The following is an 18142-nucleotide window of genomic DNA, read 5'->3' on the forward strand; positions in this document are numbered from 1 at the left end:
ATGTTGTAAGACAATTTATAACCAAAAAAATTTGTAAAACTTATTAGACCATAAATTTAATTTTTTTTTTGCAAAAGAAGGGACGGAGTAGTAGTAAAAAGGAACAAATATCCGTGGTTCCTTTTTTCCAACTTCCAAGAAAAAAAACAATTGCAAGAAAAAGATAGTTGACCCCTGACTAAGACCTGTCCCTTTTAATTCTCCCTCCACTATTGACAATCATCATTTCGCAAAACAACACTCCATAACAGAAATATCTGTGATTCTTCTTCTCCTACAAATTTTCTCGGAGTTATACTGATTAGATACCATATCTATGAAAAGTAATGTACAAAGAATTATTTCTGGTTGTGGTAATAAAAAGTTACCTATTGGTTTTAGAATCTTGAGTTACTGTTGAGCTACACAGATTTTTACTGCTGTAGAAATGGTGAACGATAACGGAATCCAATACTAGGGAAAAGTACCCTTTTTCAGCCATTTCTATTTCAGGCAAGTCTTTTGATATCTCTGTTATTGCTATTTGAGCTGTGGGTTTTGGGGAAAAGCTGAACTTTGTTGCTTATTCTGGTAGGGCGGCCCGATCAATTTCGTGTGGCCTAAAGCAAAATTTTAATAGGGCTTTAATTTTTTTATTAATAAAAAATATTTTATTTTTATTTGAAGTCTATTTTTTTTAACTTTTTTAGATACAAAGTTATTATTAATTTTTTTTAATCAATTTCTTTTCATAAGTCTTTCTCAATTGACAATATAATTAATTTATTTAATATCTTTGAAATATTGTTGATTAAGTTTTTATCAATTTTAATTTTGAAATACTTTTTTTCGCCGAAGCAACGGTAATAGGAGTTATTAATATTATTCTATAAGTAATATAGACATTTGGAAAATAATCAAACTTTTTTATTTGATTGAGTATATCAATTAAATTGTTATCTTCTAATTGTACTATTTTTTAAAATATTTTTTATTCAGAAAATAAATCTAAACGGGTTGATTATTATGATTTAAGGATCTTTCAAGATGAAGGCAATATTTTTTAAATTTTCATCAACTAGTGATCTCATTTTTTACCACTAAATAGAAAATCAACAATATTTTCATATGCCTCTAATTGTTCAAATCTATTTTAACGTGAAAAAATAACCTTGCCTACTAGGTCCATAATAAGTTATTTTTTTGGCTTTTATTTTGGTCCAAAATAAGTGTCCTTTTATATAATCGAGAAGGAATTAACTTTATTTTTCCAAAATTTGCCCTTATTTACATATCTCAATGTGTCAAGTTAACAACATATAAATTTTAATTAAGGATAATTCCGTCAAAATACATTTTTGTTCTAGGAGTCGGTATTTTCTTAAGGGGCACAACAAAGGTTAAAAAGTCATGGACTAGAGGGAGTATGTATATTTGAGATTTCACTATTAACATTCTCATCAAATTGTTTTTTCCTATATATTACACTTTTCTTATGAAATTTGGGTTCGATATTAATTTCAAATGCAATTTCCTTGGCAGAAATTAAAGTAGTTGCAAATCCTTCATCTCTTTATTTGTTAAATAATGAAATCAAACATTTTCACTTCACATAACTTTTTAAAAAAATTTATACTAAAAAAAAATGGGGCCTCCACAAATGTGGGGCCTAAAGCAGTTGCTTTACCTGCTTTATGGGCGGGCCGCCCCTGATTCTGGTTGTTTCATCTGGACCGCACATTTACTCCCTCTCCCGTTTTATGTGACACACTGCATATATCTCTATCTCATTTTATATGACACACTTTCCTTTGCTCTAATAAAGGGTACATTTTTATGTTTAAAAATAATTTAACATTAAACGTCCAATTTTACCGTAATGAGTTTTTTATAGTCATATGAATGTTTATGACTTGTATTAGCTGCTATTTTCTTGTATACTGGTATAAAGGATTCAACTTTATGTGCCAGGGTATCTGGATTTTAGTTTGTGTTTCTTGAATTTCTTTGCTTGGTTGAGTTTTTCACCTTCTTGAGTTTATTTTCTCCAATGTGATAATTTACACTATTGCATAATTGGTTATTGCCAGACATATAGTGAAGAATCATATAGCCGACCCAATAAGCTTAGGTATAGTTGCTGTTCTTGTTGTATATTGGGTATTGAGTCCTTGATTTTAGTTTCCCTTGATAGATATTTAAAGATAATTTTATCCCCTTGCCCTTAGACCTTATTTCAAATCTCAGTACCTCAAAATTCTGCTTGATAGGAATGTTGCCCCAATTTAATGTAAAGTACTTTTATTTCAGTCAGTCCCTCGAGGATTAATCAATGCCGAATGCAGCTGGTATTTAATTGAAAGAGTCCATTTAATTTGATTCTTTGAAACATTTCTGAGAAATGAAAGATTGGTTAGAGAAAAAAAGAGTACTCTGAGTTTGGAGTGGTATGGAACAGTCAAAGGAGGAAGTAGAGGCAAATGATGTAGCTGCGAGTGCGCTACTTAAAACGAGGGAATGTGATATTTCCGTTGAACCATCGATTGGAACGTGCATAACTACCAGTCATGAGTTGGCGGAGGGATCAACTTCTGCTAGTTTGGCGATGATGGAGGATGATGGTACAAACAGATATGCAATGTCCGTGAAGGATCCTCAGCCCGCCGGTACAAGCTCTTATTCGATGAGTAGTTCAAGGCTCACCATTGAAGAGTTAGTTAGGAGTAATTACAATATTCCTGAACCAGTTACTCTTAGTAATTACTCTGATAATCGAGAAAAAAATCACAAGCCGCAAATTCAGTGGCAACGTTCCTATCAATTGAGGGGTGGCTCTAGAAATGCGAAGGACGATGTAGATCCTTCTTCCACAGACAAGAATTTGCTAGGGCTGAAAGAGCTGAAGCATGCATCCGATAAAGATATCAATGTAGGCTCTAATGCAGTCTCTTCCCAATCAAAAGAAGACCATAACCTAACCATTCCAAGCAGTAGATTACTTCCGGGAAATAGTGGATCGAAACTTTTATCTACATCTGGCTTTTCTAAGTTTTTCGCTAACCGATCTCTTAAAGGCAAAGATGTTGATGCACCAAAAGGCACTGCACTTCATAAAGAAGTTCATAGCGCCTCGATTCCGCAGAATAAGTATGAGTATGAGAAAGCTTCCATAAGAATGGTATCATCTGATGCATCGTTTAAGCCAGGCGCTAACTCTAATCAAGCACCGCTTAGTTGTAACAATCAGGAAAGAGAAAAACCAACTTCAACTCACAATGGAGTTACATTGAGAGAGTGGATAAACTTAATGGGATCACGGATAAAGAAAGCTGAGAGGATTCACATTTTCCGGCAGATTGTGAAGTTAATCGATATTGCACATTCCCAAGGAATTGCTTTCCAGGATTTACGGCCATCCTGTTTCATTTTACTTTCACCAAATGGTGTTAAATATGTCGGTCCATCTATCCAAATAGACTCCATGTATGTCGTAAATCAGAATACAAATGGGAAAAGGCCATCCAACCTGGAAATGCATGCTCAAAACAACTTGGGTGCAAAGCAGCGGAAAGTCAGTGATTACGTGGACTTGATGAGAGAGAAGCCTGAGTATGTTTCTGGGTATGTCGTTAGAGATATTTATGGTGAAACCAAGGGACTGGAGTCTGACATTAATCACTTGGAAAAGAAGTGGTACACTTGTCCTGAAGAACTCAACTACAGAAGCCTAGTATCATCTAATATCTACAGTCTCGGGGTTCTTCTTTTTGAGGTGGGTAATCAATTTATCATACAGTAGATGCTGAATTTATGAATTCTCCTTTGTTGTTAATGATTTTTTTTCCTCTTGATTCATTTAAATTGACGGTGGGTACAAGGGATGTTTTGTTCCACAATGTGCTTTGCTGAAGGGTTAAGATAAATTATCTTTCCTCTTACTAATGCCTGTTGTTTCTATTAGTTGCTCTGCTGTTTCGAATCACCAGCGGCACATTCTGCAGCAATGTTGAATTTGCATAGTCGAATTCTCCCACCAAATTTCCTTTCTCAGAATCCCAAGGAAGTTGGCTTTTGCTTCTTGCTGCTTCATCCTGAACCTTCTTCTCGTCCTACAGCAAGGTATTATTATGTTTCCTAATTCCATGCGCAGTATAATTTTCTGCTACTTGGACTTTGCTTAAACCATTCATTGTTAAAGTACCCTAGATTTTGGTTATTTTGATAACATTGTGATGTGCTGAGTAAACTCATAGCATTTTCCGCTTTTGCCAATCATAGATTCCTTGTAGTTTGTTATATTGTCTATTATGCTCCTTTTTCCTTTCGGGTGAGAAGCTTGTTTGGTGTTCAAGACTAATGTTTCTATAATCAGAAAAGAGGAGCTCTTTAGGGCTTGAGGCATCTTAGCCTCTTCTTTTGTTCTTTTATATTATATACTCCCCTCGTTCCAGTTTATGTAAACCTTTTTGGAGTACGAGGGTCAAACTGACTAATTTTCTGTGTGAATTTAGACATAGAATTTTCAAATTTTTTGAAAAAAATATACATATTTAGAAACTATATAAAAAGTAATATAAGTAGGATAGCTTTCAGACGAAAAAGAGTTGAGTTTCTGCGATGGTGGAAAATAAATAGCAAAATATTTGCCACTCGGTAGGATTGAGGGAATAGACTTTTTTTAAAGTGTTATTTGTTCTTTGCTAGTTGTCTTCTAACCTGCCGTTTATCGGTCTGATCTGATAGATATCTCTGCTTTTGTGCTGGTAACCTTGTGGCTTTATCCTATTCAGTTTTAACTTCTCTAACTGGTAGAAAGCTCAGGCACCCCAATTTTGTGAATTTCCTCAAGTAAAATTGTTTTACTTGTAATCACATTCACAATTCTACTTATCATCTTTGCAGGGAAATCCTGCAGTCTGAATTAATTTATGGAACTGAAGAAATCTGTAAAATAGATGGTGTGCCATCAATTATTGAGAAGGATGATGACCCTGATTCAGACATCTTGCTCTATTTCCTAGTTTCACTGCAGGAGGAAAATCAGAATAATACCTCCAAGTTATTACAAAGAATAGAGTGCTTAGAAGCTGATATCAAGGAGGTCGAGAAAAAAGATGGCTTTAGAACTTCAAATTTGGTGGACACAGACTTCCATAATACGCGGCAGGGATCCTACTTTAAACATCTCAAGTCTAATGACCGTCTTTCTATGAAAAACATGACCAATGAAAAGCTGATTAAAAATTTTTCTCAGCTTGAAAGTGCTTACTTCTGCATGAGATCCCAAATCCAGCTTGTGGAAAATGATACGATAGGTCGACCAGACAAGGATTTGTTGACATGTCGTGACAGGTTGTCCCAGGTTTCAACAAAAATTGTGGAGCCAACTCTTAAATCTGTCAATCGTGTTGGAGCCTTCTTTGAAGGTGTTTGTAAATATGCTCGCTACAGCAAGTTTGAGGAATACGGGACATTAAGAAATGGCGATCTTCTCAACTCTATAAATGTGATCTGCTCCCTTTGTTTTGATCGTGAAGAGGACTATATAGCTGCAGCTGGTGTTTCAAAGAAAATCAAAATCTTTGAATTTGCTTCACTTTTGAATGACTCTGTCGATCTTCAATATCCTGTGGTTGAGATGTCAAACAAATCTAGGCTTAGCTGTCTTTCCTGGAATAGTTATATGAAAAACTATCTCGCTTCAACAGATTATGATGGCGTAGTCAAGGTATGTACCTTTTTTTACTGAAATTGTTAGAGATTTTGACAATATTTTTAATTCTTACCCCTTATCTGACTAGCCTATAAATACTCGAAAAGTATTCTTTCTGGCATGACTTTTTCTTGGCAATGTAAGAGAACATGTCTCCTCGCTATTAAGTGCATTAATTTATAATTGAAAAGGTACATCAACTACCCAACACATACTTGCAGTTGAAGCGGAAAGTATTTCATTCATTTTGTTAACTTAATTTTTACAACTTGTTCTGTCACTCCGTAATTCGGTGTGTCTATTTTGAATCTAGATGTGGGATCCAAGCACAGGTCAAGGATTTTCACAATATGTAGAGCACCAGAAGAGGGCTTGGTCGGTCAATTTTTGTCAAGTAGATCCCACAAAGTTTGCCACTGGAAGTGATGATTGTTCCGTAAAAGTGTGGAATATTAATGAGGTAAGGTACTTTACCTGATCCTAGCTTGTAACTTTAATGAAGTTGGTAGCTTCATTGAGATTTAATCTGCGGAAACAAACATGGAATTTAATTCATTTCTTTCGGCAGAGGAGTTCTGTGGATACAATCTGGAATCCTGCCAACATATGCTGTGTGCAGTTCTCCGCTTACTCCTCTCATCTGTTGGCTTTTGGATCTGCTGACTACAAAATCTACTGCTATGATCTTCGCCATACTAGGATTCCGTGGTGCACTTTATCAGGACATGAGAAGGCTGTTAGCTATGTAAAATTTGTAGATTATGGTACCATGGCTTCTGCATCCACTGATAACACATTAAAGCTATGGGACCTTAAGACAACAAGTTCGGAAGGACTGTCCTCAAATGCTTGCAGCTTGACTTTCAAGGGGCACACCAATGAGAAGGTATACCGAGGATATTTTCTTTATAATGAACATCTGAATGCAATAAGTTCAATTTCATTTACTGTTCTTTTTGCTTTCTACAGAATTTTGTCGGGTTATCAGTATTGGATGGATACATTGCATGTGGTTCCGAATCTAATGAGGTAACACCGTATCTCATCATTTTTATTAGGGATATGTGGTTTTGATTTAGACCACTCAACTACTGGTGTCCCTTACCATTCCCAACATCTAAAGGTTGTTGGTTTCCAGCTGAAGCATCATTCTCTTTCTTTAATTTAACATTTTTGTGCAGGTATATGCGTATCATAGATCTCTACCGATGCCAATTACCTCGTATAATTTTGGATCTGTTGATCCTAGCTCTGGCAATGAAGGTGAGAGTAATGGGCAATTTGTTTCAAGTGTTTGCTGGAGAAGAAAATCTAATATGGTAGTTGCGGCAAACTCAACTGGATGTATAAAGCTGTTGCGTTTGGTATGAATTAAAGCTCATTATCCTCTGAATCTGAGCCATGCTGTCAGATGTGTTCTGCAATTAGCTTCAGGTAAATTGTTGAATTTAGTTCATTTCACATATTACAAAATTGGTCAAAGTACACAAATAGTATTTTTTTATGAATACAATGTTTTGAACATTTCAGGACTAATGAATGTAGGTGTGGAAGATTGAAGCTGAAATTTGTAGTTGTGGGCTAAATGGAATGGACTTTAAAATAGGAATACAACTTTTTTAGGAGCCAAAAGTATTCAACTCTGATGATGGAAATGGAGATGCAGCAGTTCTGGCCTCCTTCGGTGCTTCTTTTGCGAAAAGATGACATCAGCAATGTTGAGAAATTTTGCTTTGCGTGATTAGTTTTCTGAAGCCGAGGTACGGATTATAAATTTTGGAAGAAATATCTTCTTTACTTCAATGTGGCGTGAGCGGTCTAAATTTCGACCCCTATTTCTTTCTTCATATTGTAAAGGGGAAAAACACCCTTTTTACGACTAGTCTATAGAAATATAGTTACTTATTGAACAGCAAAGAATCAAATTTAGGGTGTGTTTGGTATGATTGCTGATGGCGCGCGACACTATTTGGATCTGCTTGCGGCTGGGCGCCGGCGCTTGGCATTGGATCTGCACGTGGGGACCAAAGAATTCAAACATTCAAGCATTCAAACAATTCTCTGTACTGGTGTCTCTCCCCCCGACTCCGCATAGCATTTTGTAATAGATTTCATCATCATCAATACAATCATCAGCTTTCATCATCAATTGCTCATTTTCGCTGCTCAATTGCTCACGACATTGGTTTTCCCGTACGACACTGACAATTTAGTCTAGCGTACGGAGGGGACCTCAGTTGGCGCATAACAACCGCACTGACATCAGTTGCTTAGCCTTACGTCGCCCTTCCAAGGAACTTCAGGAAGGCGTCACGTAACAGTTGGTTTTCTAATTTTTCCATGTTTGGTTGGCTTAAATGTTTTGAAAAACATTTTCCTTGTGAACGCGAATGTTTTCCTTATCAAGAGAAGGGAAAATATTTTCCAAAACTACTTCTCAGCCTTCCCCACCCTCACCCACCCACCCCACACCCTCACACCCACCCACCTAACCCCACCCCATGCCTACCCACCCCACCCCCTCTTTCCAAAAAGGTCTTTTTTTTTTTCAAATTTCAGTTTTTTTTTTCCATCACCACCCACCCTACAACCCCCCACAAATTTTGTAATTTTAAATTTCTGTTTTTTCGTTTTTATACTCCCCCCCCCCCCAAATATATATTTTTTTATATATTTTCAGTTTTAGTTTTTTCATCTTTCGGTTTACAGGTTCGAAATTTTACAAGTTCCAAAGTTATGAGTTCAGAGGTTTATGTGTTTGGAAGTTTACGGGTTTAGAAATTATAAAGTTTATGGGTTCGAAATTTCGTGGTTTCGAAAGTTTAGCGGTTCGGAAATTTATGAAATTTGTGGGTTCAAAAGTTTATGACTTTATGTTTATTGTATCTAAATTATTTATGAATACTCTTGAGAAGTTATTTTCCTTAATTTGCGTACCAAACACCGGAAAATGAATAAGATTACTACTTGTTTTCCAAGAAAACATTTTCTTGGAAAATATTATCCACGGAAAACATTTTCTTGGAAAATATTTTCCACGGAAAACATTTTCTGTTATACCAAACACACCCTTAATCTGGTTAAATATTTCGTAATGGGTGTCGAATTGTTCTAGTTATTTCTGCATATCTTAGCAATTGTTGCTTCACCGCAAAGTGAAGCCATTACAACTTAAAAGGTTAATTCATCAGTGAAACATTTCTCTGTCATTATCTTCTTTGCTTATCATGCTTTAGGCTTCTTTTCTTAAAGGTGAGTAATTTTACAGTGTTCCATACTAACCTTTAGCTGCTGACGACCTTGCTTTTGTTATTTTTATAATTTCATTGCACGACCTTTGTGCTCAAATCCATGTTAAGTTCTTGGCCTGGTGTAGCAGAGCTCGCTCTAGTTCCAGGTAGCTGCAGCAATACCTACATAATATTCATTAATGGTATTTAGAATGAATCTTGAGCTGAGGGTCTTTCGGAAACAGCCTCTCTACTCACTCGGGGTAGGGGTAAGGTCTGCGTTCCAGACCCCACTTGTGGGAATTCACTGGGTGGTTGTTGTTGGTATTTAGAATGAAATTTTATCCCAAAACATTTTTAATTTAAAGATGTAGTAGGCATCTAAATATCTGCGTAAAACTCAATTAACTCCTTCGACTAAGTAGGATATTGAATTTTAGTTAATGAAGCAAGAGCTTATCACCTGCTCCCTCCGATTTAATTTATGTAAATCCATTTGACATGACACGGAGTTTAAGAAAGAAATAAAGAGTTTTGAAACTTGTCGTGCTAAACAAGCTATAACATTTGTGTGGATATAGTTCTTTTAAAACTTATAGTCTTAAACATGTCATAGTGTTTGTGTGGCTGTAAAAGCTTCTCCTTAAGGGTAAAATGGAAAATTTAGGTTAAATTCTTTCTAAATTTAGGAAAAGATCATTCCTTTTGAAACGGAGGAAATAGGTTCACATAAACTGAGGGAGTAAAAGATAAGGATGATAAATATAAAATAAGATTGACAAGCCGCTGAATCATCATATCATAAGCTGCTACATCAGCACGTGATAAGCTGCTACATTAGCACGTGATAAGCTGCTGCATCATTAGGTGATAAGCTCCTGCGTCACATGCCACTGTTCGATCATTTGGATAGATTATCAGATATGTCAACTTATGAAGTGTAGCAGATAATCTAGATAGTTGAAATTTAATTACTCCAGCTCCTTTCTACATATGATGCTATCAACAAAAAATGCATCTTCCAATGGCCATTGATCCCCTTCTTCTTAGTGCTTAATCCAGACACATGTGAACTCAAACTGGACTCTTTCTTCTAGCCAATCTCCTGAACCCCACAAAAACGAAAAGATAAAAAAGAAGAAAGAAGAAAAAAGAAAAATTGAAAGAGGAAATGTATACTGTTACCTTCCTTTAAAAAAGAAAGACGAAATGTATGTCCATTTCTTTTTTCCTGGTTAAAGTTTTAAGTAGTGAATCCTTTATGCTCTAGCATTTTCTCAACTTTTGTGCATAAATGATAGTATCACTTTGTTGAATTCACCTTGGTGTCACTAAAATATGCGGGATTTCGAGTTTGCAATACTGTAAAAGAATTCAAGAAAATTTGATTGAGGAGCAAAAGAATAGGAGTCTGTTCCACTTCCCTTCATATCTTACTTGACCTTAGGATTAAACATCTAATATGACATATCAGGTCCAACGGGAGCTTCTTGATGTCACGATGTGAGCTGTTCTAAACTACTAACAAATTATAGAATATTTAGCAGTAGCCTGATAATAAAGGTGATTCAATAGAGATACGAAGTAGATGGTGCAGTGGCTTTGATTTTTGATTTAGCATGATTTAAGTAAGACCCCTACTTTTAGAATCTTGATCGGTGCCAAGTGCCAACACAACGTAATAAAGTTATTTTTGTCAATATTTCATATAGGGAAAGGCTAGGCAATTACTGAATCATTCAATGGTGATGTCAATTCTTTTAATTCAACTCTTTCAGTGAGTTTGATTCTTATTAGTTGCACCAAAGCTACTTTATTATGTTGAGAGACAAAGGTATTGTTATCTGTGGAACATATAATCCAACAGATCAAATCAAGCTATTTGCAAAAAAAGGTTATTACAGCTACATTAGCTCAAATAAGACAATCTTGTAATACTCTTCTGCTGGGTCAAATTTCTGCTTGGAAGTTGGAACATACTTCGTTTATTTTATTGATGAGTTTTCTGCTTGGAATATGTAATATGATTACTCTAGATCAACTGTTATTAAGTTTTATTATGATATCTGCTCGGAGCAAATATTAATAAAAATAGGGTTCATACTAGTGTCTAATAAACTAAAAGTTCCTATATGCATTATTGCTTGCGGACATTTTGAGCAATGTAAAGTGACCTTTAATCTAACAAATATAGCTTTAATGCTGCATGTAATATCTCTAGACCAAAAAAGCTTAGTTGTTCTTGTTTTTACATCTGCAGATCTCGTAAAATTGACAATCTCTTCTTCAAAGTCTGTAGATACAATCCACTTCTTTTCAGTTGGTGATCTGCCGTTCCACAGTCTGAAGCTGCATTGCGTCCTGATTCAGGAGACTCATGCTTTGTTTTCTTTCTCAATCACCTTGTGAGCAAACATTTGGAAAAGTATATATGTGTGACATAAAAGGATCGAAACAGAATTTTTGGGGAGCAAAAGCTCCATAGGATCCCAGCTTTATGACACTATAGTCAACTGGTGGTGATGGTGAATCCATTTGGCTGTACTCATAGTTACTTTCGTTACTGAGAACCTCTTTATATAGCGGAGAATTCTGAAGATGAATGAGAAACTTGTCCGTTGATTTGGATGAGTGTGCCAAGACTCCTTTGTCAAGCTTGTATACTTGCCATGTTAGCTGTATATGGATTCATATGAGTTAGTGGAAAAACAGTTAGAAAAGCTTGTATACATGCCATGTTAGCTGCTTGTCTGCTCTTTGTTCCCTATGGATTCATTTGATAATTTATTGATATTGCTTAGGCGTAAATGCCGTGTCGAGCGTTCTCCCTATGTCTTCTAAGTTCGATAGCATCAGTGTTAGCATGATATCTCTTTATTCTTAGTTCTACCTAGTGTTTACCTGCTTTATTGGCTTCGATCTTCTAGTTTTATCTAGTTGTTGTTACTTCTTGTTGCCGTTACTTCTTTTTATTCTTTCTTTAGCCGGGGTCTTTCGGAAACAGCCTCTCTACCCTTCAGGGTAGGGGTAAAGTTACGTACATCTTATCCTCCTCAGATCCCACTCATTGGAATTCACTGGGCTTCTTGTTGTTGTTGCTGCTTTGGTGCAAATGTCGGAACTGGAGTGTAACTGTTGTTGTTGAATGATACCTGTCACATTCACATTATTGGCAGCATTTGAAGTGTTGGCCCAAGAGGCGTATCTAGGATTTGAAGGTGGCGGGTGCCACAATTATTTTTAATGTACACCTTAAAATAACTAATATAGAGTTTGTTTGGAACGTTTGTCCGATTTATTTATTTTTTAGTTTATTCAGGCAATTAATAGGCATTTTTTATTTAAAATTAGAAAATCACATCTCTTTCCCAAAATATATTTGTGAGATTTCACTGGGTATGTTGTTGTTGTACAAAAATTACATCTCAGACATCAAGAAGCAAATATAATTAGCATTTTAAAGAAGGAATCACACCTTTATTATTAACAATATAAGTAAAATCAATATTTTTTTTTACAAGGAACTACATCTTTTTTTGTATGCTAAAAGTAAATTTGCACAAGTAAAATAACATCTTTAATAAGGAAATTCCGCCAATCAAAATAAGAAAAATAAAAAAATATCTTTAATAGATAAATTATACACCATAAGTAAGTGCAGAATTAGATAAACTACAAGATCCCAAAAATTAAAATAAAAAATCTCATGTTTTTCTAAGCAATACTTGCAAAATATTCATCATAATTTAATAGTAAAAACAGTTAAATTGTATTTAACAATCATAGAATAACACAATTTTTTATGTTATAATAAAAAATAAATTATAAAAATTAATTCCGAAATTTCTATCAAGACCCAAGTTTTTTGATTTTGCAAAAAAAATAAAAAATTAAAAGATTTGAATTAAGAGAAATTGTTATTTTACGGTATTTTAAATATAGGAGGATCTTTTTTGAGTGTCTTTGCTAAAGATCAGAGATAAAATAATAGAATAGAGGAAAACATATAAAAAATAATAAACGACAAATAGAAAATTGGGAGGTAGCCAAAAAGGAAAATGACTGGGACAAAGGAAATAAAAAGCACAACAAAAAGGAAAAGTTAGACAAAGTTCAAGATAAATTCGAACTTGAATTTTGCACACGAGAAACGCTTTCACAAAGGTCTACCAGACATGGCACCTTTGTCTAGTTTGCGATTGAGAATGACAAGATCAAATATTTAACCTAGTTTAAGAAAATTTTTACATAAATATATGATAATTTTACCAATCTAGCGGGTGCTGTACCACCCCACCCTAAAGGGCTGGATCCGCCCCTGTTGGCCCCATGTAGTTATAATTGGTATTTCCAATGTAATTGTTGTTCCTATTATTTCTTCTCTTATTGAACTTGAATCCATGAGAGTAACCAACAAGCTTGTAACAACTCTCTTTCTAATAATGTCCCTTCAAGTCACAGAATTTCATAGTACTCAAAAGTTCCTCTTCACTCTTGAGTTTGTATTGAACATGTGAGCACCTAATTTTTGATCGTGCTTGAATATTTTTTGCTTCTCACGCGTGTCCCCACTTAACTTTTCTTTGTCCCCCATACTTGTCCCCATGCTTTGTCCCGCATGCTTGTCCCACATGCTTTGTCCCCCATGCTAGTCCTCCACACACAACCCCCACATATCCCCATTTTCTTTCTTCACGTGAAGGGGCAAAAAATATCACTCATAAAATACCATCTTCTTCCGTCTATTGTTTGAGCAAAAAAAAGGCAGTCGCAAACCCAAAAAATAACCTCCAAAGCCACCCCATTTCAGCTCCAAAAACGAACTGAAAACTGTCCATAAACCAGCCCTTGAACCACCTCAAAGGGAGCTGTAAAAACATCCAAAAATAGTCCGAATCGCCCCAAAATACCATCGTTTTTATCCCCCGAAATCCAACCAAAACAGGGCCCGAAAACATTCAAAAATAGCAACTCAAATTGCTGCCTTTTTCGCTGAAAAACCAGTGCAGAAACACCATGAAAACAGTCCCAAAACCAGTCCAAAATTCCAGTCAAACACTGCTGAAAAACAGCCACTAAATCACTATTAAAACCTGACAGTTTCCTCCCAAATCGCTTGAAAAATTCGAGGCAAAACCCATTCGAAAGGTCTGGTTGCTGTCGAGTGCGAGGTCGTCCGAGCTCCGTCCGTTTAACTCCGCTTCAGTTTTCTCTGTTTTCTCATTGGGTTTGACATTTGCAACTGTACCAGCTAGTTTATTCGAATTTTCTTATCAATACATTTGGAAAAGTTTCATTGCTCAAGGTCCGGTTCTTTCTTTCTTTTACTACTCTATTTCATTTCTCTATGATTCAAATATTTTAGATACATGTTACTGATGCTTTACTTCTTCACTTTTCATGTGTGTTTGCTTTTGGATTCTTAATATTATTAGCGGCAGTGAGTTTTATGAGATATATGTACTAATAATTTTATAGTAGAATGTATAAAGGTTTTATAAAGACTTTTAGGAGTAGACCGAATTTGTTGAGTTGATGAACTAAGAATTCTGTTGGATTTAAGGTTTTTTTTGTCACTTTTGTTTACTGTGAATGTTATGGGAAGTGGCACCCAGTTTGATTAGATGAAATAAGTAACTAGGTCACAGCCTAAGAAGAAAGATGAAATGGATTTTAGAATAATTAGTGTGACGTGAGGGTTTGACTAACATTAATAATGCCTGGGCCTTAGATTTGCATGAGAGTTGGCCCAAAGTAAATAAATCAAAATCGGGCTCATTCATTTCATAACCGAGTAGTTGTTATACTTAGTCCACAAAGCTAAACTACTTTTCTTCCATAACTCTTGCCTCACAACAATCTCAAATTAGTTTAGGAAGATAATAACTCACAAATTGCTAGTATGTTTTAGGCGTGCAGTAATAAATCAATTATTGTAATTGTGTACACGTTCGCGTGACATAGGTATATTTTCCAAATTAAAGGCAAAGTACGCGTACTTTGACAAAATAATCTTAATATTAATAAAGCGTGATTAACCATGTACACGTACGCGTGACATGATTTTAGCGCCCCAAATAAAATAAATTCACGCACACGTGATCCGTATCAAAGATAATTCCATATTTTAATAATTAAAAGCGGATAGATAAAACATGAAAACCAATAAATCACAGTTTATCCAAAATTAATTCAAGCCAAGTTGTAGTCAATAAAGCGGCCGTGTTAGAACCGCGGGACTCGGGGAATGCCTTACACCTTTTCCCCGGTCAACAGAATTCCTTACCCGGACTTTGTTTTGCAGACCAATAATAAAAGAGTCAAATATTCCTTTGACTAGGGATTCAAACAAAAGGTGACTTGGAGCACCCAAAAACTCAATTCCAAGTGGCGACTCTGTAAATAAAATAATTTCTACTCAAATTTGTCACTTTAATTGAAAAAATACTTTAATCCACTTTATTTATCTTTGGGTGATAAAAAGGGGTGTGACAGGACACAAAGGCTGTTGGTTCGCCCTTGTCGTCTCTGCTGAGGGAACACTGAATGATCAAGTAGAAATGATTGAGTTACTCATTGCTTAGCCAAATTGACCCAAAAAACTAGCTTTGGACGTGTTATGACCAACTCAATTCAACCCGCTTTGAACCATCATATTTAATCTAACCTGTTCATTTGTCACCTCTGATATTGACTAAGCAAACAATCTAGTTACTTACGCAATCCAAAATTCACCCAACTTTTAAATGAATTAACTTGGGTGGTGTTCAAATTGACTGCTAATTAATTTTTTTCCCAGCCTTAAATGCCCTAATTTAAGTAGATCCTATTTTTATGAGCTAAATTTAACACTTTGGAAAGTATAGGGTTGCCTATTCATAGAGATGTAACAGGCAGAGAGAAGATACCATGAGAGCCTTTTTTAGACCCAATAAAATTTACTCTCCCTAAACAGTTAAAATGGATCAAGTAAAATATTTGTATGCTCTCTAATTGACTATTGAATTAGTATTCACCAACAACATCCTTTAACTACATATTTCGGGTTTCAGCATTGGGTATGTAGTCTCCTTTATTAGAGAGCGCTTTACCCCCATCCCCCTAATGTGAAATTTTCTGAGACGAATTCGGATATGACGGGAGCCCCAATATGGATATCGGACATCGGGTGAAAAACCAAAAAAGAATTAGTTTTCTCATTCTGTGAACCTATCTCTCTATAACTAGTCATTATATTGTCATTGTGATTCAATTGTGCTCTCTTATTTCCAAAACCTTTGGTAGCACTTATTGCCCCCAAAATAAAATATAATGAAGTAGAAGAGAGCGGTAATAATTTTTTTACACTAATAATTAACTATATACAGGAGGAGGAGCAAGAGGAGGAGGAGATGATGATGATTAGGTAGTATTCATCTCAAAGTATTGTGCATGAGTGCATGCATAGGCTATAAATTGGAAATTTGTGGACTAGCTATGATGGATATATATATATATATATATATATATATATATATATATATATATATATATATATATATATGGCATTAATGAATTTAACTATATATTTACAGTGTAAGTTTTTTTACACTTTAATGTAATTTTACTTGTGATGTCAGAATAGTGATCTTTTTAATCAAGTTATAATTAGTGTTTGTCATTGAGATTTATCACTAATTACTTTATAAATGAGTTGAGCATGTAAATATTTTTTATGCATTAACTGTGTAGCCCTATTAGGAAATGACATAAAATAAGCAATTATAATTTGAATAGAAGAAAATGGGTTATAAAAATATTTTTCGCTATGTTTTAGCGAGAAAATTAGCGAGGAAATATCCTTTGCTAATTTTAGTGAGGAACATTTTCTCGCTAATTTCCTTGCTAAATTTTATTAAATAATTCATAGCGAGGTAAAGATCAATTCCTCATAAATTATGTCGCTGTTATTCCTTTTTAAATAGGGATTTTATATTTCCCGCTAAAATTTCTCGCAAATTCACATTTTTCTTGTAATATTTTCTACTTCTTAATATAAAAATTTCTTGTAAAATAGACCGTATAACTAAAAAAAAGTGTATTGCTTGAAGTCGGTTCTTCTTCGCCTTCAAAAGCGAGTTCGTCTTTCGTCAGACTTATATATACCGAAAATTCGATTAGAGCTAGCAGCTGACGCTTCCTAGCTCTTTTTGGCCTTTTTGAAGTGCGGCCCACACACAGCCAGGAGTAAAAGAAGAGGGGAGGGACGACTTTGTATGGTCTTCCTCATCTTAGGCATACTCAAAATTTGTTATTTGGCATGATCGAACAACATATGAATATGTCTGAAAAGAGAAAAAGAGTGAAGATTGTGAATACCTAATTTTTGTACTATTTTAACACCTCCTAAAGTCATTAGTGTTTTGTTGCTTTAATTATATTTCCCAATTTTTGTGTCTTTGATTGCATATTTCCTATCATAAAAATACCAAAAAAAAATAGTTCTTTCTTTATTTGTGCATTTTAGGAATTAACTAACTATTCAATTGGTGAATTAATCTAGTTAATTGATCATTTGAATAAGTTACTTAATTAATTTATTTGTTTGTGTAAATTTAGTTTAATAAGTAGGATTAAGAAAGAAATTGGGCTAAATTTGAAAGAGAAAATGGCTAAAAGTGCAAGATAAGGGGCTGCCTTTGAAAGGGTTCGGAACGACGTAGTTTTGAGGAGCCTCAAAACTACGTCGTTTCATTAAGTGACCCAAGATCAAATCTCACCCATTGATCACCCCTTGATCTAATGGTCCATATTTGATCTCTCAAGAGGTATTTAAAGCCTCAAAAATCTGAAAAATTCTCTCATTTCCCCCATAACTCTTTCTCTCTCTCTCTCTCTTCTCTCTCTTCTCTCCTCCGCCGCCGCCGCCGAAAATTACCCACCGGCGGCGGACCACCTCCAAACACCTCCAAATTAACACCATATAATCTCCACAACCTCCTCTTACCATATCTCCAAACCAATTCCTTCAAAAAACCCTCAAACTCCTTGAATTTTAGATCTAAGAAACTTTAGCCGCCACTTTTTGGTCCAAATTCTTGAAGCTCCGGCCAACACCACCCTACAACACATACATGAATGGATAGAGCTCCACGAGACCTATCTTTTCCTACCCATTTCACCCCCAAAATCCCCGTCGCCGCCGGCCCGCTCCTCACCGCCGCCACGGCTCCACCGCCTC

The 18142-nt window shown here is 35.3% G+C and overlaps 1 protein-coding gene across 4 annotated transcripts; it reads left to right on the forward strand.

Annotated features, from left to right (window-relative positions):
* The first annotated feature begins 225 nt into the window (after positions 1 to 225).
* On the forward strand, positions 226 to 11730 carry LOC107797204 (protein SUPPRESSOR OF PHYA-105 1). 4 transcript variants are annotated; one of them, XM_016620071.2, is made up of 10 exons: positions 226 to 496; positions 2294 to 3751; positions 3941 to 4098; positions 4882 to 5707; positions 6006 to 6157; positions 6261 to 6578; positions 6662 to 6721; positions 6874 to 7126; positions 7223 to 7452; positions 11183 to 11730. In XM_016620071.2, the coding sequence occupies exons 2-6, from the start codon at positions 2429 to 2431 to the stop codon at positions 6439 to 6441; spliced, it is 2640 nt and encodes an 879-aa protein (XP_016475557.2). In that variant the 5' UTR covers positions 226 to 496; positions 2294 to 2428; the 3' UTR covers positions 6442 to 6578; positions 6662 to 6721; positions 6874 to 7126; positions 7223 to 7452; positions 11183 to 11730. The 4 variants fall into 4 exon arrangements, with proteins under 4 accessions (XP_016475557.2, XP_075101555.1, XP_016475552.2 ...); XM_075245454.1 differs by having other exon boundaries at positions 7238 to 7452; XM_016620066.2 differs by having other exon boundaries at positions 6006 to 6152.
* The last annotated feature ends 6412 nt before the right edge of the window (positions 11731 to 18142 follow it).

Source organism: Nicotiana tabacum, chromosome 23 (assembly GCF_000715075.1).
Source record: "Nicotiana tabacum cultivar K326 chromosome 23, ASM71507v2, whole genome shotgun sequence".
Classification (NCBI taxonomy): domain Eukaryota; kingdom Viridiplantae; phylum Streptophyta; class Magnoliopsida; order Solanales; family Solanaceae; genus Nicotiana; species Nicotiana tabacum.

What these genes read in the sequence shown, in the direction of transcription:
- LOC107797204 (XM_016620066.2), top strand. Translation starts at nt 2,429, where the DNA reads ATGGAACAGTCAAAGGAGGAAGTAGAGGCAAATGATGTAGCTGCGAGT. An exon ending in ATTATGATGGCGTAGTCAAG is followed by an intron (nt 5,708 to 6,005) that starts GTATGTACCTTT and finishes TTTTGAATCTAG; the next exon opens with ATGTGGGATCCAAGCACAGG. An exon ending in GTGGTTCCGAATCTAATGAG is followed by an intron (nt 6,722 to 6,873) that starts GTAACACCGTAT and finishes ATTTTTGTGCAG; the next exon opens with GTATATGCGTATCATAGATC.